The sequence below is a fragment of the Exophiala spinifera genome, assembly GCF_000836115.1.
Source record: "Exophiala spinifera strain CBS 89968 unplaced genomic scaffold supercont1.9, whole genome shotgun sequence".
Classification (NCBI taxonomy): Eukaryota; Fungi; Ascomycota; class Eurotiomycetes; order Chaetothyriales; family Herpotrichiellaceae; genus Exophiala; species Exophiala spinifera.
The window spans coordinates 1081185-1103490 of NW_015622521.1; the positions used below are offsets into that span (position 1 = coordinate 1081185).

Genomic DNA, 22306 nt, shown 5'->3' on the forward strand with positions numbered 1-22306 from the left:
GCACGGAGGGTGCCCAAGGTACGTTTCGGTACTAAGAAATAGATACATTGCCTCAATCGTAGCAAATCGACTCACACCGCCCCCAATGTTCCGAATGCCGATACGACCTATACTATAGCTACCTCGTTTGGTTCGTGGTGCCTCGAGCATGACCAAGATCGGAAATAATGCCTTCATTCACTCTCTGAAAACGCCGCAGAAGAGGCATCCTCCTGAGTTCCTTCGTCTCCATCCTCGTCATCCTCGTCAAACGTGTATTTTGCGGTCTTCTTCGTAGCCACCGCTCGTCTTGCTGGGCGTGCGGCAGGTTTGCGGATCACGGGCTCATCTGAGTCTGACGCAGATGGTGATTTTAAAATATCATCTGCGAGTATATCCATCTCATCATCAGAATCGACCACCTTTTTTTTCGCCAGTCGTTTGGCATACGCCTTGGCTACCGGTGACTGCTCGACTTTCTTTGATGCAGGAGCGGATTTCTTTGCCGCAGGTTTCCTGGCCTTGGGTTGAGTGTCCTTAACCGACTTTCTGACAGGTGCAGTTTTCTTGGGCATAACGACATCACTGTCGCTGTCCAAGTCCATAACGTCATGCTGTTTCTTCGGCGCCACCTTGTTCGATGCTCTTGCCGGAACGATATCGTCGTCACTCTCCTCGACATCATTGGCTTCTTCTTTGCTTGTGACGATGATGGATCGTCTCGGCGAAGACTGTGGGGCCAACCTCTTATAGTCTGTCTCGTCGGCGGAGAGATCCTCTCTAGGAGCAGCTTTGATAGGAAGTTTGTAGCCATGGCTGCTGGTGGGTCTCGACGCAGAGGCAGAAAACAATGTGCGGGACTCGTTGCCGCTGTCAGTTGTCGCCTTGCTCGGCAATCCCTTGACCATATCACCAAGATCCGCAAGCAAGCCATCCCCATTATCACTCTCGGAATCACTTAGCAAAGCATAGTTTGTTGGCTTCTTTGTGACTGCTCGAGCTTGTCGATTAGTAGGCTTGGTGGAAATTACTTCGGTCTGAGACTCGGTCTTGACTGCCAAGTCACCTCTGAGAGGGTCTGCGAGGTCTTCTGGTTCTTCTAAAGGATCGCTATTGCCGTCCGTATACAGCTTCCTCTGCTCCATCGCATGCGCCAGAGCATTAGATTTCGGCGCAGCATATGCTTCGATAGTCCGCTGCTTTGGTACAGGCTTCTGAACTGGTTTTGGCGCAGGGATAGGCTTTTTCGCCTTGGGCGCAGACGCCTCAAAATCGGAATCGTCTGAAGAATCACCCATGCCTTTACGCTTCTTGCCCTTTGGTTTCGAAGCTGCTGTTGCGAATTTCTTGGAGACACGTCGTCCTTTCCGGACCTTTCGCTTCCGCTCATGCTCGTCTTCCAATTGAAAGCGCCATTCTGCGATGAAATCATCCAGGTCTTGTCTCCAGAGATCTTCCTTTGATTTCTGCATCAAGGCATCAATTTCTGTCTCTTTGTCGCCAATCTGCTTCAGCAGTCTCTCTACCCGTTCTTGGGTTAATGACCACAGAGCCATGCCAAGCAGATAATCATATGCGCTCGCCTCAGTGTTATCGTCTTCATTTTCATCGTCTTGAGCAGCGCGAAGAATCTCTTCTTCTTTGGTGGCATCCTTGGATTTTGGGAAAGGCTCGAAGTTCAACTTCTGCAGCTCGGCAATAAGAATAGCCTTTTTCTTCTTGGAGATGCTAAGCTTCCCATCAATGATCATCTGAATGAATCGAGCTTGGTTTGTCAAACGTCTCAAGTCCTTTTGCAAGTCCTGCAGCAACCGCTCTTTTCGTTTCGCGTACAGCTGAAGCCGGTAACTGTAGAATTCGTTCATGATGGCTTCGACATTTGCATATTTGGTGATGCGTCCTTCAGGATCAAAGGCTACAAGGTTGGATGTGGCGATAGACTTGTTCAGCTTGAATTTCTCAACCAAGCCTTCTTCGTTAGCCTTATCCATATGCTTCTCGTCCATCTGGATAATGAAATGAACCTGGTCATGAGTATTGTAATCCTTGTAGTCCTTTATGAACGAGGGGACTTTCTCAGCCTTGATAATCTCTTCCAGTTTGTCTTTGAAATCTTGTGTCCAAGTCCGAATGGGTAGTTCGGTGATTTCGACTTCAGTGGATCCACTTTGATGGATGATGCCGCTGAACTGGTAACGATCTGGGGCAGTCTCTTTGACTTCGCCCTTGAAGCCACGAAACCAGGGTTGCATCGGTTTCCACTCTTCGCCAGCCATTCGTCGTTTGAGATTGTCGACGATATCCTCAGGATTGTAGTTCGGAATGGACGAACTCCAACCCGTGCCGATTCCGTCAGCTCCGTTGACGAGAATCATAGGAATTATGGGTACATAGACCTCAGGCTCGATCTTGCGATCATCATCTGTATTGTAGGTGAGAAGCGGTTCGTCTGCCTGGTGGAATAGTTTCCTGGCGAAAGGCGACAGCCGAGTGAAGATATAACGAGCACTGGCGCAATCGTTGCCGCCCTGATTTCGCGTGCCAAACTGGCCGGAAGGAACCAGTAGATTGACATTGTTAGATCCCACAAAATTCTGGGCCAACCCGACGATAGTTTGCTGCAGGGAGGTTTCGCCGTGGTGGTAAGCAGTCATACCACCAACGAGAGCGGCAAGCTCGGCCACCTTCATGTCCTTCTTCAGATTTCGTTTGAAACACGCGTACATGACCTTTCGTTGACCAGGCTTCAGACCATCGACGACAGAGGGGATGGATCTTATGTTGTCAGCCATACTGAAGAGGATCAACTCTTTGTTGACAAAATCAGAGTAAGTGATCTTCTTGATATTGTGATCAAGGTAAGTTCCTGGTTTGAATTGTCGCAACCACTCCTTTCGCTCGTCTGCCTTCTTTTTTGAGAAGGCGAGCTCAATTAGGGCGGCCTCGTCATCCTTCATAGTGTCAAACTCTTTGTGGTGGGTATCTAAATCATTGAAGTATTGCTGGGCCTCTTCGGTGGTACTTGTGCCCAATCCTTTGTAGTACTTGTTCTCCCACCCACGTTCATGTTTGTGTGCTTCCTTCCATGCCTCATACTCAGGTATGGTATAGAACGCCCGGGATTGAGAGGGGTTCTGTGGGTCGCCTTTCCAGACTTTGATGATGGGAGTGATGAATTCAACTAGGAAGTCTGGAATTTTCAACAGACTAGGGAACTGCACTTGTAAAAAGTTGATCAACAAGCCCTTAATGTGGCTACCATCATGATCCTGATCAGTCATGATCATTAACCGACCGTACCGCAAGCCTTGTCTGTCGGTATAAACCTTCTTATGCTGAAGGCCAAGGAAGTTCTTGATGTTCTGGATCTCTGCGTTCTTCGAAATTTGGTCAATCGAAGCATCTCGGACGTTTAGGAGCTTGCCACGGAGAGGGAATACACCCCATAAGTCGGGGCCCACGACTGATCGACCTGCCATGGCAAGACCTTTGGCCGAGTCACCTTCTGTCAAGATCAAAGTGCACTTATAGCCTTCTTTGGTACCCGCTTTGTTCGCATCTGTCAATTTGGGGTTGTTCATTCGACTTCGTTTACTTCCATCAGATTTTTTGAGGATCTGATCTGCCTTCTGCTGAGCAAAGTGGAGAATGTTAGCAACGACGTCGGTATTCATGACTTTCTTCATAAACGCATCGGAGACTTGACACTTGCTGCCAAATTGGCTAGACTTGGTGGTGAGTTGTTCTTTGGTCTGGGAAGTGAAAGCTGGATTGACAATCAGCGCATTGACAAAGACGAAAATGTGGTTGCGGATCTGATTTGGTTTCAGCGTCGCCCCGTTTTTGTTCTTCTTTTTGACAACATCGATCAGCTTGTTGACGATCTGATCCGCGATATAGTTGACGTGAGTGCCACCAGACGTGGTGGCAACGGAGTTGACAAATGAGACTTGTTGGAAAGAGCCGTCAGAAACAGTGAAACCAATCTCCCAGCGAGGATCAGTAGACTCGGTGATGATTTCGGATTTGTCATTTGCAGCCTCTTCACCTCGTTCCTTTTTGATGGCCTTTGTGTACATCTCGATGTATTTCTTGAAGTTCTGGACTGGAAGGCGTGAGCTGTTCAGCTTCACAGTGACACCCCGGCAAGTGCCTGCTAAATCATAGACTCTACGCTTGAAAAGCGCCTCGAGGTCATCATCCATACCTCCCATGCCAAATTTGGCGAAGTCAGGCTTGAAGGTGACTTTGGTATAGTCCTCGCCTTTGCAATCTGTGATCTTTGCCTTTCCCATTTGAGACATGTTATTGGTCCAAGTCTGCTTGTACTTCTTCTTCTGGCGGGCATCAGCAGTTTCGATGGTGAATTCTGTACTGAATATGTTACAAAGTTTCGCACCATATCCATTTCTGCCTCCAGTAACTTTTTGTTCATTGTCGTCGTAGTTCGAACCTGTGAGAAGGTGGCCAAAGATCATTTCCGGGATATAAATCTTCTCTTTGGAGTGAATTTCAATGGGAATACCACGACCGTTGTTGTAAACACTGATTTCACCATGTTCTCGATCGATAGTAACTCGAAGTTCGCTCATGTTCTTGTCATTTTGCTTGTTGTCTGCCGCGTTGACCAGTATTTCATCAAAAATCTTGAAAATACCAGGGACGTAGGATACTTCTCGGAATTCCATGCTGTCTTGTTCGGTGTTGTAGACCCACATCTGCTTCTCCGTGCGCTCTACTGATCCAATGTATGTGTCGGGACGTTTGATAATATGCTCCAGCTGTGTCAATTTCTGATATTGCTCCGACACTCGTTTCTTCTTCTGAGGGTGTGGTGAATCATTGGCGCCGTCGGCACCAATGGCCTCATTGACCAAGTCGCCTAAAGGCTTCTTATGGCTACCCTTGACTGGATTGGGATTGGCCTTCACTTTCTTGGATTGCGGAGGAGTATCTGCCAGGAGCGACTCGTCGTCGAAAGCATCTCTGGCGTCATCGACCTCATCCTCGTCGTTTTCAGCATCCTTCTTGGTGCGCTTCTTTGGAACGGTAGCCTTGGGTTTCGGACCCGTTTTCGCTTTGGGTGCACTTGTTTTCGGCACTTTAGGAACCGTTGCCTTTTTCGCAGGCTTGGCTTTCGCTTTCTGGGGACAAAATTGTCAGAACAACCGCTCAGATTAGAGTCAAGCTTTCCACAACTTACAGGCGCTGGCTCAAAATCTGAGCTTCCCCCGTCAATGTCAAAGACAGAGGAACCCATGTTGATAGAGTCCGAGTTTAAGATTCTTGTCGCTTAGAAGCACCCGTTCGGTGGGTTTCTGTCTAAGATCGCTGCGCGCATCAAGACATTGACTGTTGTAAGAGAGACATTTGCAAAGAGTGGCGTTGTTAGGAAGAATTGAATTGTAAACAGAGATTCGGGCAAAACAACAACAAGACGCAGCCTGAGCCACATCAACGCCCAGGGTCAGCCTTGTCGCGCCAAGATCTCGTGAGCAGAGCTAATCCTATTGTGGTAGTTTGGAGCTAACCGCTTTTGGCTATCTCACATTATTCTCTCCTACAGACTTTGGCTTTAGGAGACGAGCATAAGTGAGGGATCATTTGGCAAAGCTGGGCCGTTATTTCTTTTAGCCTCCTGCAAGCCACAGCGTGGCTGTATCAGCAAATTCACCACCGAGTCTCGCTCAAGCACTATGCTATCCAAGATGCGGGGTGGACCGCTCTCTATCTGCCTGGAGCGCAAGTGGTGCCGCGGCTTGTTTACCCCTGAACCCTGACCGTGGTTGTGGGATGATTGTGTACAACTCACAGTCCCGATCCATGCGTTCTGTCACCAGCAAACTCACGTCGACAACGAACTCACAATAAAATGTCAAACGCTACTACTGGCTGGCTCCTATGTGGCATGTGCTGCTTCAGATTTGTCTCGTTGCTTTCTTTGCGCAGCCAGCCCCCCGCATTGTTGTCTGAGTTTCACACCGACGCGTTTCGTCGAGGCTGGTTGAATATATTCCATACCGCCCTCACGTTCACTTTGCCTGAGACTACTTTCTGATGTTCGATCAAACTTGAGTGACCAATCCACGGAACAAGCGGTATTGAGAAGCACTCAAAGATAGTTTCGCCAGCTTGTCGTCAGCCGAAATTACAGCCATCGCTGACGATCAGCATTGGCCGGCTAGTGCCAAATGAGGAGCAGTTTCATGCGTCAACCCCCTGGCCCACTCGACTCTCGAACATACAGTACATTCCACTACTTCCATCCTGCGAACTGTGCTTCCGGGAACACCGCCTTCTTCTCCTCTGTATTCTATCGCCTTGGTCGTCTTCGACGACGTCCTTTCCGTACCAGCCGCAGCCACCTCTGACATTCTCCTTGCACGGTCGCTGGCGAACCTCTGCGGGAAGTCTTTCATTTGATCACTGCTGCAACTTTCCAACCTCCGTCAAGGCATCGCTCCTTTTGCCTCTGACGAACTGTCACTCCTTCCCCGCCTCTTCAGTTCTTCTTGGTTAAAAGCATTACGTTGTTCAAGATGGAACAAACAATCGTGGAGGAACTTGGCCCCACGGAAAAGCAAGACATTCTATTCGAAGTCAACACCGCACTTAAACCTGAAGACATTCCTCTTCCCAGGAGCTCCATGATAACCGTTCGATTATCCGATATACAGTCGCCGCCGGAGCTCGACTTAGATGCTGAAGTAGAAGCGTCACCTCAGCCCTCTATTCGACAAAGCAGCCCGTCCTCCACCCGTTCCAGTCGATCATCTTCCAGAACATCCGAAAGCTCCGTCTCGATACGTTCTGTGGACTGGGAAGGCCTTGAGAAGACCGAGGAACAAGAAGCAAAAGATGAGGCCACCGATGAGGTAAGCTGCTATATTAACCATAGCAGGAGGAGTTCTCACACTGTTCCAGTCTACAGCCCTTTTGCTTGCACGACTCGAAAAAGAAAATGCTGCCCTCGCGACTGATCCTAAGGCTGGAATTGCAACCACCTCTCGGCCTCGTAAAAATACAAGGCCGCCTTCTATACAACAGTTGAAGAGAATGATGGATGGCCCTGTCAGACAATCGTTGAGGTATTCGATGCTCCCGACCCCCGGATTCACCGAGTTGGAGTTCTGGGCAGCTTTGGTCCAGGATTACAATCAGACGGTGCAACGCCTGCCGACACTCACATCCAACAAGATTCGAAGTGGTGTGCCAGCAATGTTCAGAGAGCATGTGTGGCCCAGCATTGCACGAGCACGAGACCCATTTCTTATTTCTGAGTACCAGAGACTGTCCTTGGAGCCTAGCCCTTATGATGCTCTGATTGGAAAAGACGTAGGGCGAAGCTTCCCCAATGTCGACATGTTTCGAGAAAAAGATGGTGAAGGCCAGCGCATGCTTGGGAACGTCTTGAAGGCCTTTAGCATCTACGACGAAGAGATTGGATATTGTCAAGGCCTTGGGTTCGTTGTTGGTCCACTCCTAATGCATATGGGCGAAGCGGAAGCCTTTTGCATTCTCGTCAGGTAAGTTAACCCATGAAATATCGTGCTTTCGGCTTCTGACCAAACTCCAGGCTAATGGAGCACTATGATCTTCGATCATGCTATCTGCCTGATCTGTCAGGATTGCATCTTCGGATTTACCAATTTCAGCAGCTTCTCACTCGTCATCTGCCAGAACTGGCAGCCCACCTCGAGGCACTCAAAGTCGAGCCACTCTATGTGTCTCAATGGTTCCTGTCATTCTTCGCCGTCACTTGTCCTCTCCCAATGCTACTACGCATTTATGATGTAATTCTGTGTGAAGGTGCAACTGAGACACTGATGCGAGTCGCACTGTCCTTGATGCAGCGCAACCAGAAGAAATTAATGTCTTATACCGAGTTCGAGGATGTCATGCAGTTCCTCCTCGCAAGACGTCTGTGGGATACTTACGCACAGCAAGCGGATGATCTTGTAACTGACTTTGTGTCATTGACTGGACTTGTGAGCCCAGAGACACTACAGTCTCTCGAAACAAGCTTCAGACACTCACAAAATCTGACGGCGGCGCCATCACTCAAGAGTGCTGCGGCATCTTTTCTTGGTCGATTTTGGGCAGGTTCATCCCACGCTCCTTCACGGTCTGCAAACTTGAGTCTACTGATTCCCGGGAACAACAAATCATCTATCCGAAAATCCTCCTCGGGCCAGAGTATCACTTCGACGGTCAATTCAGTGGATACTTCGGCCTCTGAAGCCAGTACACTAGCAACAGAGCTTTCCGACGAGGTCGCACCCAAAGCTGTTATGTCGAACTTGACTGTGGTTGAGACCTCTGCTTCGCCTCCAAATTCGAATGACCGGGACTTGCACCACCAGATCGAGGAGTTATTGACAGAATTATCTAGAGTTCAACGTCAGCATGTTGACCTTGCCCGGGAATTGCAGCGAGAGCGAGAGGAGCGGGAAGAGGATCGACGGTTGGCTCGAGCTCTGCTCGATCGACTACGGCAACAGACTGACGACATCAAAGATTTAGCTGGAGACGATGCGGAGGAGGAGGATGGTGCGCTTGTTGGACTTCTGGACCAAGCGGACCATCACCTCGGCTCAAATGACTCTAAGCGCCTGTCCATAGTGCAGTCGAAGCATCAACTGCGAGATGATGTTTCTGAGTGGAAAGAAAAGCACGAAGCAGAAGCAGCCAAATGCCGGGAGCTGATGCGACAACTCGACGAGCGCGAAGCCGAGTATAATTCGCTAAAGGAAAGCCTAAAGGAAGCCAGGGCACGGATACAAGATTCACATCGGGAAAAGCAGCGCCTCGAGCGAACGGTTTCGGATTTGCGTTCACGGAATAGCTCTACCCCCGATTCACCTGCGGATCTATATACGCCAGTGGATGAGTTTCCCGATCTCAAGCTGCCGGCACCGAAATCTGGTCTTCGAGAGCTCAGATTGGGCCGACCAGAGCCGCAGTCTCGATCGTCAAGCGTTGGGCCCTTCTCGAAAAGATCGAGCAGTCTCAACACCCAAGCGTTTCTGTCGACAGAGAATCACGAGCCAGCGTCCAACGATGCGCTTCTGATCGAACTAGCAAATGCCAAAACAGCGGAAGCGGTAGCCAGGCAGGAGCTAGAAGAGACCAAGGGCAAGCTTGATGCTCTGCGAAAGATCATGAGTGGCTCTTCGTCCTCACCGGGAGTGCGCGTATCAGAGTCGCCGACCTCTGCGACTTCTGCCAGCGTCAGCCCTGGCGCGAAGGACGCTCCCAAAGCCTCTCACACTGCATCTGCGAGTACGGGCGGCTTCTTCAGCGGCTGGGGCAAACGAAGCTGATGTGGAATTGACCCGGTCATCCTGGCATCTGACTCGATTTTATAATCTATATTTTTAGTTTACGACATCTAGATAGCTCATCAACGACCCCAATTTTTCATCTCTATATGTAAGCAGCAAGCGACTGAGAGAATATTTACAATCATACCAATCATTCGAACATCTCCATTTCGAAAGTCATCATGCAAGGTGATTAATAACCATATACGGAGAAATCTCCAGTGCCTTGCGGCAATTCGTACTCGCGGTGCAGAGGAACAAGGATCTTCTGCTCTCTACGTGTATGTTCAGGCTCCTGCCCGCGCCTCCTTCGATATAATTGCTCTATTGCGGGAGGAGTAGCGTCTGTTCGTCGAGGTTCGCTCCGATCGTACTCCGTAGGGTATCTCGTCACTCAGGCAGTCCAGCGAGCGCTGTCCAAATCGACGCAAACTTTATGGAACTGTGACAATCGCCTCGTTTTCACCACCAACTCCATAAGGGTCGTTCTTTTCTCTATGCCGTCCTGAAAGCGGCTCTGTATTCTGTACATCTTCTGACCTGAAGTAAAACCAAGACATCACGATAACACTCCGTTCGCCTCGACTTCCCTCCTCGCTTCGTCGGGTCGGTCGGCCTGCGCATTACTCGTAAGAGCTTGCTGTAAAACGGACCTTAACTCATGCAAGAAGCGATCGACTTCTTTCTCGGTGCCAACGGTAATTCGGAGACAGCCCGTACAGCCGTACTCCTTGCCTCTAAATCTGACCACGACGCCACGTTGGCCGGCCATCGTCTCGTAAACGTGGAGTGCTGTCGGGTTATCAGGTTTACCACCCTGGTCTGCAGGCGCGTTTAGGATCTCGACAAGCAAGAAATTCGAATCGGTGCCGCCGCGAAAGCGTCCTACGCCCGGTATGCGCGGGAGCTCCTGGAGCAATCTGTCACGCTGCACGATGATCTTGGAGCGGTTGGTGCGCATGATCTCGAGGTTCTGTGGGCTCAACGCGGCCGTTGCGATTGCGCTGGTCGGACTTGAAATGTTGTATGGAGCTTTCAAGTTGTTCAGCAGACCTGCTACTTCGGGCGAGGCGAAGGCGACGCCGAGACGTATGCCTGCCAGTCCGAAAGCCTTGCTGAGCGTCTGCATGACGACGAGGTTGGGCCATTCGAGGACCCATTCGGCCAGGCTGGCGCCGTCCGGAGCAAAGTCGATGTACGCTTCGTCAACCACCACGATACCGTTCCACGTGGGGTGCTCTAGTACACGCTGGATATCGGCCTTGCGGATCAGGGACGCGGTCGGGTTGCCTGGGGAGCAAATGTAGACCATCTTTATCGAAGAGTCTTGGGAGAGTTTGGCGAGGATAGCATCAAGCTGTAAGGAGAATTCGTCGTCTGGGTTCAAGGGGACGTGAACAATGGCAATGTCATTTACATCTGCAGACACAGCGTACATCCCGTACGTGGGCGGGCATGTGACGATCTTGTCCGTGCCGGGCGTGCAGAAACATCGAATGATGGCGTCGATAGCTTCATCGGACCCAACGCCGCAGAAGAGGTTGGCTGGTGTAAGGGTTTTCCTCGTGTGGGTGTGTGTGTTGCGCAAGGCGCAAAAGCGTTGCTTCAGCTCGTGCTGATGAGGGTCGGGATATCGGTTGAGACCGAGGAAGTCCACGCTCAGATTCGTGTTCGCCGAGGCGGCCGGATACGTGCCATTGCTATCGAGAGCTAGACCAGGCCCATAAGCGTTCTCGTTGGCATCGAGGAGGATGTTGTGGCCATCGTCTTTGTAGTCACTGCGAGATGTGAGTCAACATGTGGACTGCGGGGAGATTAGGTGCGCTTCTTACTCGCGTGCGCAACGATAAGGCTGCAACTTGAGGATATTGGGTCGTGCACATTTAGACAGATCGAAAGGAGACTTCCGCGACATCTTGAAAGCGCTTATGGTGGAGTGACTCGAACGTTGAAAGGAAGGACGAGTGTTGAATGCGCACGATTTCATATCAAAAAGTTTCTCCGCATTTCGGAGTCGCTGGAGTTGGTCTCATTTTCTCGCTTCTCCATACGCAGGCACAACAATCAACTACATCTCGCAATATCTGCGCTTCCCTGGGCTGTCTTTCTACGGCGACACGCAACAAGGCTCTCGCTTCATCATGGCAGACTCAAAATCAGCATACGGCAAATCTGCTGCGTCCGACACAGACTTTCGCAGAACATGGGACCGATCAGAGTACGAGGCAAAGGCCAAAAAAGACCAGGAAGAGCGCAAGGAAGAAGCGAAAGCACGCTATGAAGCCAAACTTGAAGGCAAGAAGTGGCATAAGCAGGTGGACATGTCCTCTCTCGATGCCACCTCTGCTCGCGGCTCGCGGCTCGATGTAGCCAGCATGGTTGGAAAAAGCACTCTTGTCCCGGCTGGTGCAGGTGTAGGCAAGAGAGGGAAGGGCGCAGGGTTCTATTGCGAGGCTTGTGATCTCACATACAAGGATAACGTGCAGTACATCGAGCACTTGAATTCGAAGCAGCACCTCATCAACACGGGTCAGTCCGGAGAAGTCAAAAGAGCGACTCTGCAAGACGTACACGAGCGGCTGGAGATGCTGAAAGCAAGAAAGAGGCAACAAGAGGAGGAAGATAAGAGACTGGGCGAGGTTGATATACAGGCTCGAATCAAGAAGGCCGAGGAACTGGATGCCGCCGAACGGGAAGAGAAGAGGCGAAAGAGGAACGAGAAGCGACGGAAGGGTGGCAATGGAATCAAGCAGGAAGACCAGTGGGAAGGAAGACTGGGAATCATCGCATGAAAGGTGCCCTGGGGTCGATGACATCCTTTCTATCATCTGGCCACCCGTAATAGCCATGCAACCAAAGATGGTCCGGGAACGTCAGTCGGAGCAATGATACAGCACCTATCAACAGATTGGACGTTTCCTCCTGGCCAAGAGACTCGTTCGGTGGAAATTTGAACCTGAATGAATCGGGAGCAGGTCAGCCAACAGGCTTTCTTTGGGCGAACAAAAACTCATCCCATACCCCCGAGGGGATTATGAGATTACAAAACCAGAAACCCGATTTTTGAAGGGACAATATGGGACTCGAACCATCTACCAAGCACTCCTCTCCAAAGTTGCAAGGATCACCGTCAACATCTTCTTCTCTGGGATCTGCCAGACAGGTGAAACAATTTGTACCTCCTGATCGCGCCGAACTAGTCACATTTGCAGCGTCCTAGGAAGAGGTTGGATACTGGAAGAAGTGCCTTTGCGGTACAGGACACGAGTCCCATTGAACAAGTCCCTGGAAAACGCAGTGCATCAAGTGAACATTGTCTGTCGGTAAACCCCAGACGAGACACTCAGCCTTCACTCGCTCAGGGAGGGCGGGGGTCTGTGAATTTTTCGCATCACAAAAGTGCAGAAAATCGCCATACCGAACCCAGAGGGATCTCTTGAAGCCTTCCTGCACAGAGCCGCCGATTGAGATCATAAATAATCTGGATTTGCGATAGACTTGCACCCTCAGGAACAAGCACTCAGCGACTAGGTACGCCCATTTGGCACAGCTACAGTACGTGGAGAATAATCCAGAATCCTAGATCTGGATTCTTCAGGAGAGGAGGAGTATCAGAACTAGGCATTCCGAACACTTGCTAGGCTTATGCTACTCGTCTCATGGAAAAAGACGACTTGCTGAAATGACCGGTCTACCGTGACAGGTCAGGCGTCGTGAGGATACATTGCATTCAGCGCGAGGTGCAGTGAGTTTATTTTCCGAAAAGCTCAAGAATTACAGGGAGCATATGTCGTCTTGTAGATGATTTCAAAGATCAGCCGGATACAGACGTATGGCAATCTATCCTTTCCTTTTAGTCTTCCGATCGGCCCTCTGCTGCATGATCTTTCTCTTCTTTTCAAAGGTTTCTCCTATGCCAACGCCGTCACCTCTCGGCCCGTCCTGTGTATCTCTCCGCCGTTTCTCTCGTCGTTGAAGCACCCCTCCGCTCTCCCCTCGCGAACGCCCTGCAACAGTCCTGTTGATCCTATCACCCAGGCCACCCAGTCCAGTCCAGTCCTCGCCACCAAACAGGTCCCTCTGGTTACGCTCGCCCTGTGACCTTGCCTTCCGCTTTTCTGCCTTGCTGAGAGCTGGTAGACGTACAAAGTTGCGCTCTTCGTACTCTGTACGCTCTTTTTGACGTTCCCGCTCCCGCGAAGACATCGCGCCGCGTCCATGCTGGACAATGGTACTGTTTGAGCCGATGGAAGGTTGCGCACGTGGTGCAGATGAGAGCTCCTCATCAATGTACTCATCCAGAAGTTGTGATCTTCGTTTTCGCGCAGGGTCGCTGCGATCTCGCGTAGACGACGCTTCCGGCATAGCTGTAGGAGTGATCCTTGGAGGCTTGTATGCACCGGTCCCCGCGGCCCGTGATGTTGCAGACTGCGCTCTTGTCTGAGAGGGGTCGATTTTGCGTTGCAATGCGGCAGGTCTTGGTGCCGCCGCCATGTCCCCGTCAGTATCTCCGTCTGCCTCCTCGTCTGACTCGACGTCTTCCGACTCGGACGCAGAGACATCTGAGCCTGGATTAAGCGATTTCGTAGTGGGTATGCTCCGGTCTTTTTTCTTTTGGAGCGCGGTGGAACCTTTGTTGGCTTCACGCCGGTCGGATTCCTCTGCGGCTCTGATGACCTTGTCGATTTGATATTTCAGTTTGTTCTCCAATGGTCGAACGCCTCTTTCCAGGTATACTCGCAGCTCAACCAGTGTATTCACGACCTCGGCTCCCACATCCTGATGTCCATGCGACCCATCGCCTTGTCTTAGTCTCAGTAGGATGAGGAATGTTAAGTTCTGAAGATAGGATAGCAAAAGGTCGTTCTTAATGTCCAGAAGAGAGATCCCTTCGCTGGGAGGCAGGAATTGGGCCTCGTCATCGGGAAACGTAGAAGTGGCCAGCTGCAAGGCGGATGTCAATGCAGTTAGCAAACCAGTTGCAGAGTCATCAGCAGCCATAACGGCAGTGTGTGGAGGAGCGAAGGAGGAGTAAAAGGCGAATTCCTGCACGAAGAGTTGAAACTGCAGTCTACAGAAAATATTTCTCGAATTTCTCCAACACTTGTTTATCGAGATAAGGAATTAATCTGTGCGCGTCTGACAGATAAATTTACCAGGGAAGTAGCTCTATCTAGGGCTGGAGCTTTTTGTCAGACTCTCAGAGTATCCTTCTTCGGCCTGTCTTCGAGAACTCAGTCCTGCATCAGCAATACCATCTCGAGGGGTTGAGCACTTCCTTGTAGTATTGGTGGTGACAATGAAGCATATACTCTTGTGCCACGAAGGGCATAGATGGCAATGGTCTCTCCGTCGTGATTCCTGGGGAGCGAAGCGTCGTAAATGTTGTGAGCCTTGTGGACCGCCAGTTGTACTACTCCATCATGGGACTTCTTGGATGCCATGGCCCATTAGACGAGTCAATTGAGTAAGCACTGGTTGTTTGACACATTACATATATCCCATGCCTTCGACGGAGGCTCGAATCATCAAGTCCACAAATTGCTCGCGAGGATCAGACAATACGGCGTCGTGGTCGAACCCATGAAGCCAGCCTCAGGAGGCGCAATGAGCTGTGTTACACTGGCTTCACCATCCAAAAACCTGTGTCGTACACTGATAGCTCGCATTGTATCTGTCAGCTCCTCAAACTGTTGCCCAATTTTCATTATCTCGAATCGTGCTTCATATTCCAGCTTTCATTTTCTAAGCGACATCTCCGAAATTCGACCAGCCAAAGCCGGCATTCTATAGGGGAATGCGCCCTCGCTTGCACGAGTTCGCTTCGCTTCATCTTCGATCATGACGTCGATTTCTCCTTTTCCTTGCCAAATTTCGCACCGTAGCTGCGTGGAGATATTCAAGAGAAAACCCCTACATCCAGGCTGTGACCCTTGGAACAAGACGAGATCAAGAAATCACCACATCAGCAGGGAAGACCGATTCTAACTTAGCCTCGGCGTCTTTCTGAAACTGTACTCAGACACCCAAGGCCCCCAATCACACTGCCTGCGTCAAGCCCATGCCGGCCCTTGCGCTCGCCCGCGCTCACTCCCGCACCTCCATCACAGTGCCTTGCAGGCTGAATTCGCAGGTAGATCATGGGCGGCTCCATTGCCTCATCCAACAAGTCGCCGACCTCCGAATTCAGGTACAGTTTGCACGGCTTACCCTACAGCCAGACCGTAGCATCGCAGCCACCCATCAAGGTCACAAGCTCGACTTCGTTACATCGAATTCCTGACGACGAGAGCCACGAGCCACTCCCATCGCCTCCATCAGTGGACAACGCGTCCACCTGGTCCAATAGGAACAACCAGAACGACGCGTCGCTGCACGATGGAGACGCAGTTCGACTTACTTCTACAGGCTCAATTTCCGCACGAGACAGCCAAACCAGCCTCAATACGAGAACAGCGACACTAAGCAGCTTGACCTCCGCTGCAGCCAGTGTTCCCCAGATCCGTGTCAGCGACGCGCCCGATCGGAAGAGTGATGCGAGCGTTGGGGAGAGCAAGAAATGGTTACCCTTGAATTCCGGTCGAATAGGCGCAATGTTTTCCGAGCAAGAGGCGGCCAAAGACAAATCCTCCATGAATGCAGCTTTTGACGGCCTTTCATTGGACATAAGTATTCCATCAGGCGGGTTTGCGGACGACTTGACAGCAAACAGCATAGAATTCTCGAAAAGAGGGAGCATGCTCATTGATGGGAAAAGAGTGAATTCTTTAAACAACCGCAGATCTTCACCCATGCTCGCTTCAATAATGGACGAAGAAAAGAGAGAAGGTGTGACGCGGACCAGCAGTGCTCAAGCGACTTCGATGCCTTCCCCAGGCGCTACACCCAAGGCTGTAAAAGAGCGCCCGCCAGCAAAAGTTTTGTCTGCCGATGAGGAAATGCTCTCAGAAAAAGTACGTGCTTTCTACGCTGCGGGTACGGATAACCAACATGAGACGGAGTCAACTACCAATCTTGCAGCCCGTATGGGAACACGGTGGCAGACATCGTTGGGGACTGATGCACAAAGTGCAAGTATCCCTTCTTTGTCAAGGGCGACCTCTACCACCGATATGCACGAAGATCTGGACAGCTCATCGAGGCACCCGAGCATGACCGCTTCCGCCTCCCAAGCGTACACAGTACCCGAACGAGAAGAAACGGAGCTAGCGGGTGGATTGGAAGACTGGAAAGATGTTGATAACGCGGACGTCGATAGATACGGGTTCATAGTATCTCGCACACCCATCATGGACGGCGCAGATGAGTCCAAGTCTCAACGACTGGCTCGCGTCTCAACCAGTTTACAGCAAGCCTCCGAAACCCCGAGACGGAAGGTGACGATACGTCGCACGCCGAGCAGCGCCCATGGTTCTACGAGGTCGGTTCGTAGCAGGCACAGCACATCTGATCAAACTCCGCCGCGTCCAACGAGTTCGCAGAGTGGCTACGTTCGTACGTCTGGCCGCCGAAGTACCTCGACTCGCATGCTCGGGCCTGGCTCAAAAGACCGGCGGCTGATGGAGTCAGCCATGGACATGCTTACATTGCCACGGTCCGCGAAATCTGTCGAGGAAGACGGCCACATACACATTGACGATGCTCGCGCCCGGAGGAAGGAATTGGAGCGCGAAGAGAAATGGCGAAGGATGGCACGAGAGAAACCACCTCCCGCGGATCCGAAGACCGGTCTGCCAATTGTAGGCGGTGGCTCTGCGACAGGATATACTTTTGACACCGGCTCGTCGAAACTCATAGAACGCACCTGGAAGGGAATCCCAGATAAATGGCGAGCGACGGCATGGCACAGCTTTCTGAGCACTTCGGCCTCGCGGCAGAAAGAATGCTTGAGCGACGAAGAATTGATTACTTTATTCCACGACTATCAGACTCAATCTTCGCCCGACGACGTCCAGATCGACATTGATGTCCCCCGAACCATCTCTGCACATATCATGTTCCGAAGGCGGTATCGTGGTGGACAACGTTTGCTGTTTCGTGTTTTACACGCCATGTCTTTACACTGTCCCGAAACAGGCTACGTCCAAGGCATGGCGGCATTGGCGGTGACGTTGCTTGCGTATTACGACGAAGAAAAGGCGTTTGTGATGATTGTTCGCATGTGGGAACTCAGAGGTCTGGGGGAGTTGTACAAGTCTGGCTTTGGTGGGTTGATGACGGCATTGAACGACTTTGAGCAAGGGTGGTTGGGACAGGGTGAGGTTGCGCGAAAACTGGTGAGTGTATCCATCTATTTGGAGTTTGCGTACACTCTGGATCTCCAGCTAAGCTAACCCGCGTTTGGTTGTTGTTGTGTTCTGACAGGAAGAATTGAACATTGGTCCTACAGCCTACGGCACACGCTGGTACCTCACATTGTTCAATTACACAATTCCGTTTCCCGCGCAACTTCGTGTCTGGGATGTGTTCATGCTTCTTGGAGACGATACCTCGCCGGCATCTTCTCTGGCGACGACGACGACCGCCGCCAATAGGAAAGCATCGGTCGGGGCGGCATCGCAGAATCAAGCGCAACAAGATTCAGAAGAACAACCGAAATTCGGAACGACCCTCGACGTCCTACACGCCTCGTCTGCCGCACTAATCGACGGCATGCGCGACATCTTACTTGAATCCGACTTTGAGAACGCCATGAAGGTCCTGACCAGCTGGATCCCAATCCAGGATGAAGATTTGTTCATGCGCATCGCCCGGGCAGAGTGGAAGATGCATCTGAAGAAACAGTCGAAATCATAGTACGGCGGCAGCGGCAGCGAAGAGTTCTCATCAAGCAACGAGGAAGGCTGGGAAGTGATTTGATGATGATGACGACGATGATCATGATAAATGAGTCCGTTCCGCCCTCGTTCGCAAGAAAAAACATACACAGCAATTTTGCACACATAATAATCACAACGACGACCATTGGCACAACGGGTGCTTGACTAATTCTAATCATTAAAATGGCCACAGTATCATGGCTGCGGAGGGAAACGTCAGTGGGACCAATTTGAGCGAGGTACTTTTTTGTTCACCAACACGAACGACTCACGCACGGCATAATTAATACATGCACATCAACCGTTCATCGAACGGAATGCACAAATATTATTTTTCTTTCTTTCCGCCCCCTTTTATGACATATACCAGTCAGTGCGTTTGGAAAGACCACCGGAGAAGAGGCCTGAAGGGCGTGTGTGGACCGAGTACTGCCTGTCTACCTATTTAGGTAAGTAGGCAGGTTCATGGTGAGACGGACATGGGAGATGCGGAAAACTCTTTCTTAGCTTGGGATATACGAATGCTCACATCGCTCAAGAGGTCTTTTGAAAGGGGCTTATGACTCTGAGAAAGTAGAGAGCGAAAGCGAGCGAGGGAGAGGGAGACACACACATACACACACAGAGAGAGAGATGGGACAATTGGAGACACCTTCATATTGCAGTGGCATAGACATTTTTCACGACGGCAGGAATTGGTTTTATTATTCGATTAGTAGTGACTTTTAATACCTTGAGGTTGACACTCTGTACTCACCTGGATAGGTAATTAATACTTGTAATATCATATTTGTATGGCGTTTTAAGGACAATCACCAACCACCTAACTTGACCCTGGGAAGGAAGGGTAGTTTTCTTTTTCTGCCTAAGAAGCTGCTGTCTCGACGTAGTCATTCATGTGTGCAAATAAAACCAAAAACTTTCACCCGCTTCTGGCGCATCAACAATCTTTCTCGTATGCCGCTTGGGTCCCCGTTCGACAGCCGAAACGATCTGCCATACACCAAGTAGGCCTCAAGGCTAGATTGGTCCTTGTAGAAGCAAAGGGCGACAGGAAGAAGGAACGATGTGCGATATGTTCGACTCGAGAGGATTCTCCAGGTATGGTATGTTATCAACCACCAAGTTTTCCCCCTTGCTCTGGCGTGTTGCCGTGCTCAAACTGGACAGAGAAGTATTATCAACCACCAACTTCCCTGGATAGTTCGGCTGCGGCATAAAGTACATCAACGCATGGGTTCTGGACAATCTTCGGCCGAAGCGTGTTGTCGAAGAGACTGTGCTATTCTCTCTCTCGCTCTCCCTCTTTGCTCTTGGGATTCATCTCGCGCAAAGTGGGTTGTCGACGACACGGCAAGGAGCGTGCATGCATTCGTTTGGAGAGCGTTGTTGCGGTGGACGAAGCACTTCTCGCTGCTTCTCGCGGCTGGACTTGACCGGAGTAGAGCAAACCCGTCATGCACCACCATCTGGAACCTCGCCTGCACGAGTTAGCAACCACACAGGGAGGCATTGAGAGGTTTTGTCCACTCGAATCCATCTCACTTCTCTGCACCGTAGAAAGTAAGACGTCGTGCAGCACCATGGCATACATGCCCATGGTCACCAATTCGAGGAGATTGTCATTGTAGTATTAGCGATGGAAAGTAGATTTGAGGATGCTCCTGGCTTAGACCTCGAACCCACGAGGCGGAGAGTCGGGCTTGAGGGAGAAACCTCGCACGACGCAACTGGAGCAGCAGCAGCAGCTCCTGCTTCAAAACGCGTCTAGGTCCATTCAGTATGCGCGGCAGTGAGGTAGAAGATCTCCAAGATTCGTAGCTTGGGCTGCGAAAGCCGAACAAGACTACTTCGGGACCGTATCTTCGAGAACGTGACTTCCAGGAATCTCGCGGTCGAAAGACATAAAACTGCAGCCACGACGCAGGCGGAGCGAGAGTAGGAAGACAGAGACTTACTTAAGCCTGTCAGCGAGCGCAGACCGCGCGATTTCCAGCCTCAACCAAAGATTCCACAGACGGAAGGAACATCTAGTATATGTACGTTATGTGTGTGATTGACACAGAGGCTGGGGCAGTGTGGATTCGGGACAAGCTGCGGTCAAGCCCAGATTAACGGCTTCGCTGCTGCCATTGGTGCTGGCAGTACGTAAATTGTCTCGAGCGGCTTGCGTGCCTGTCTCCAATGGCATTTCGCGTGGCCATGGTTCTTGCAGAATATTCTCCGACGCCATGAGCTTGGTAGTGACTGTAAACTTCTCTCTAGACCCTCCAGGCAAAGCCGGTGATCCGTCGAGGAAGATGTCAGAATCGTGGCGCCCCAAAGCCATGCGGAACTCCTCGACAGTATACCTTGCACAGCCCAATCAGGAAGTGGAGTCAACGGCCACGTCTTCTCAGAGGCTTTCTGCTAAGATCAGCCTGATCGAGGCGGCTGGGAAGGATGTGGGCATGGCCTGGATCAGCTGATTGCTGCTGACAACGGAGCTTGTCGAAGTCGCGAGACACCTCCGTTCAGCAGAATACAGTCATGATCGGCATTGTCACATACTCGAAGCGGTGTGTGCGCGAGCGCCCGCGCGCCTAGAGTTGCTGTCCGTTTTATCTCGAACAAAACAGAAGGGAACTTCTCCCGGCCTCGCCAGCCGATTCGATCTCTCACCTCCGCAATTGACCGTCGTCTGTCGATTCCTGAGAAAACCTGGTTGGGAAAGACAGAGGCGTGCTCGAAAAATTTGTCATCCCCGGAAACGGCGGTCATTCGCCTCCCCAGGAGATCGACCAAAAGGGCGATCTTTCGACTGAACAACAGGCGCAGCCAGCCACCACATGCGAGCCGATCAAAGCGTCGGTCAATCTCTAAGTGGATCATGGAGCGATTGCACAGAAGCGATAGGGGGGTCGGCGCGGTTAGATCGGTCGTGCAGGGGTGTTGTGCATCTCATGCAAGCGATCCAAAGGCCCTGTCACCATCGAGATCTTCCGGAGGGAGGTGGCAATCGTGCAGAAGATTTGCCCATCCTATTCGTCGCGCTCACTCAAGCCCTGTGATTCGTTACAAGTGAACGACAACCTAGCGAACGCGAGACGAGCAGTATATCTCTTTGCGAGCCCCTGAAAGTTGTCCCTCCTTTTCTCTCCTTCTCCCCACAAAAGTCTGTTCAGACCTACACTGAGCCATGGCTAGCTTTTTCGATGGATCCTGATACTGGCAATGTGACCTGCTCAAGCACACCGTTATGGGGCCGTTCCTCTCTCGATGTTGATGACGACCTGCTGACGGGAGGGCCAATACCGGACTCGAACGGTATTTCCAGAGCTCGTGTGTAACCCTGGGGTGGAGCCTGTCTGACAATTCATCGCAGTGTTGGCAGCTCATGCTTTTTCCGTACAGCCAAGATCGGTTGACCATTGAATGTGTCAAGAGAGAGATGCAACACAAATCTAGGAAACCCTGACAAAGGTACCTACCAATGCTCGTGGGTTGCGACCTCAAACCTGTCTTCGAACTGGAGCAGCGCCGATGACCACTGATCTCGACCGACCAGCCCCGAGCGAACCACGATCAATCCCAGCCTTCCAATGTTAGTCGGTAACCGATTGGTAGCCATGGCTCTCCAAAGGTGGATTTGGCGACAGCCCGGTTCTCGTTCAGCTGGGGTGCCATGCTGCCAATCGACCATGTCTGGTACGACTGAGCGGCCAACGGTCCTGTTGAAGGATAATATGGATGGTGGCACAAGCCTAGACCAAGAGGTTGAAAATATTTATGTTGTAAGTTAAGCCGCCATGGACGGGTGGAAGACGAGCTGAGGGCCCTGCGTCTCAGCGTGTCTTGAGAGAAGGTCAAGGGCGAAGGGAAGCGAACGAGGTCAACGAGTCTGGAGAGCTAATGCTCTCAAAGACCATTCGCTATGTAGTCGTGGTGCGTATTCGGGCTGTGTTTTCGAAAATCACAGTCTGGATAGAGAGAGAGTGTGTGTGAGCGAGAAAATCAACGATTCGCCACGACGTCTAGAAAGAGAGGACGTAGTATCTCGCCAAGATGCTCGGTCCTAGATCTTTGGGATTCCCATTGGGTGTTTCAGAGTTCTCCAGCTCGACAGGGATGCAAGACATCGAATGGAAGAACAACGAGCGAGCGTGGGGGTCAGCTGGAATGATGGTACAGTATACTCCTTATCTA

General features: G+C 51.1%; 7 protein-coding genes across 7 annotated transcripts; 4 read left to right on the forward strand and 3 right to left on the reverse strand.

Moving 5' to 3' along the window:
* Positions 1-173: 173 nt before the first annotated feature.
* On the reverse strand, positions 174-5239 carry PV08_11418 (uncharacterized protein; the record flags this gene model as incomplete). Its single annotated transcript, XM_016385726.1, has 2 exons — positions 174-5123; positions 5183-5239. 2 exons carry the CDS (start codon positions 5237-5239, stop codon positions 174-176), a joined length of 5007 nt encoding a protein of 1668 aa, XP_016230670.1.
* A 1279-nt stretch (positions 5240-6518) lies between these two features.
* Positions 6519-9302, forward strand: PV08_11419 (uncharacterized protein; the record flags this gene model as incomplete). The annotated part of the gene is made up of 3 exons (XM_016385727.1): positions 6519-6854; positions 6904-7505; positions 7556-9302. The coding sequence occupies 3 exons, from the start codon at positions 6519-6521 to the stop codon at positions 9300-9302; spliced, it is 2685 nt and encodes an 894-aa protein (XP_016230671.1).
* A 559-nt stretch (positions 9303-9861) lies between these two features.
* On the reverse strand, positions 9862-11217 carry PV08_11420 (histidinol-phosphate transaminase; the record flags this gene model as incomplete). Its single annotated transcript, XM_016385728.1, has 2 exons — positions 9862-11080; positions 11135-11217. The coding sequence occupies 2 exons, from the start codon at positions 11215-11217 to the stop codon at positions 9862-9864; spliced, it is 1302 nt and encodes a 433-aa protein (XP_016230672.1).
* A 226-nt stretch (positions 11218-11443) lies between these two features.
* PV08_11421 (uncharacterized protein) lies at positions 11444-12094 on the forward strand (the record flags this gene model as incomplete). The annotated part of the gene is made up of 1 exon (XM_016385729.1): positions 11444-12094. The coding sequence occupies one exon, from the start codon at positions 11444-11446 to the stop codon at positions 12092-12094; it is 651 nt and encodes a 216-aa protein (XP_016230673.1).
* A 1048-nt stretch (positions 12095-13142) lies between these two features.
* Positions 13143-14303, reverse strand: PV08_11422 (uncharacterized protein; the record flags this gene model as incomplete). The annotated part of the gene is made up of 1 exon (XM_016385730.1): positions 13143-14303. One exon carries the CDS (start codon positions 14301-14303, stop codon positions 13143-13145), a length of 1161 nt encoding a protein of 386 aa, XP_016230674.1.
* A 1139-nt stretch (positions 14304-15442) lies between these two features.
* On the forward strand, positions 15443-18098 carry PV08_11423 (uncharacterized protein; the record flags this gene model as incomplete). Its single annotated transcript, XM_016385731.1, has 2 exons — positions 15443-17578; positions 17667-18098. 2 exons carry the CDS (start codon positions 15443-15445, stop codon positions 18096-18098), a joined length of 2568 nt encoding a protein of 855 aa, XP_016230675.1.
* A 2254-nt stretch (positions 18099-20352) lies between these two features.
* On the forward strand, positions 20353-20589 carry PV08_11424 (uncharacterized protein; the record flags this gene model as incomplete). Its single annotated transcript, XM_016385732.1, has 1 exon — positions 20353-20589. One exon carries the CDS (start codon positions 20353-20355, stop codon positions 20587-20589), a length of 237 nt encoding a protein of 78 aa, XP_016230676.1.
* Between the last annotated feature and the right edge of the window lie 1717 nt (positions 20590-22306).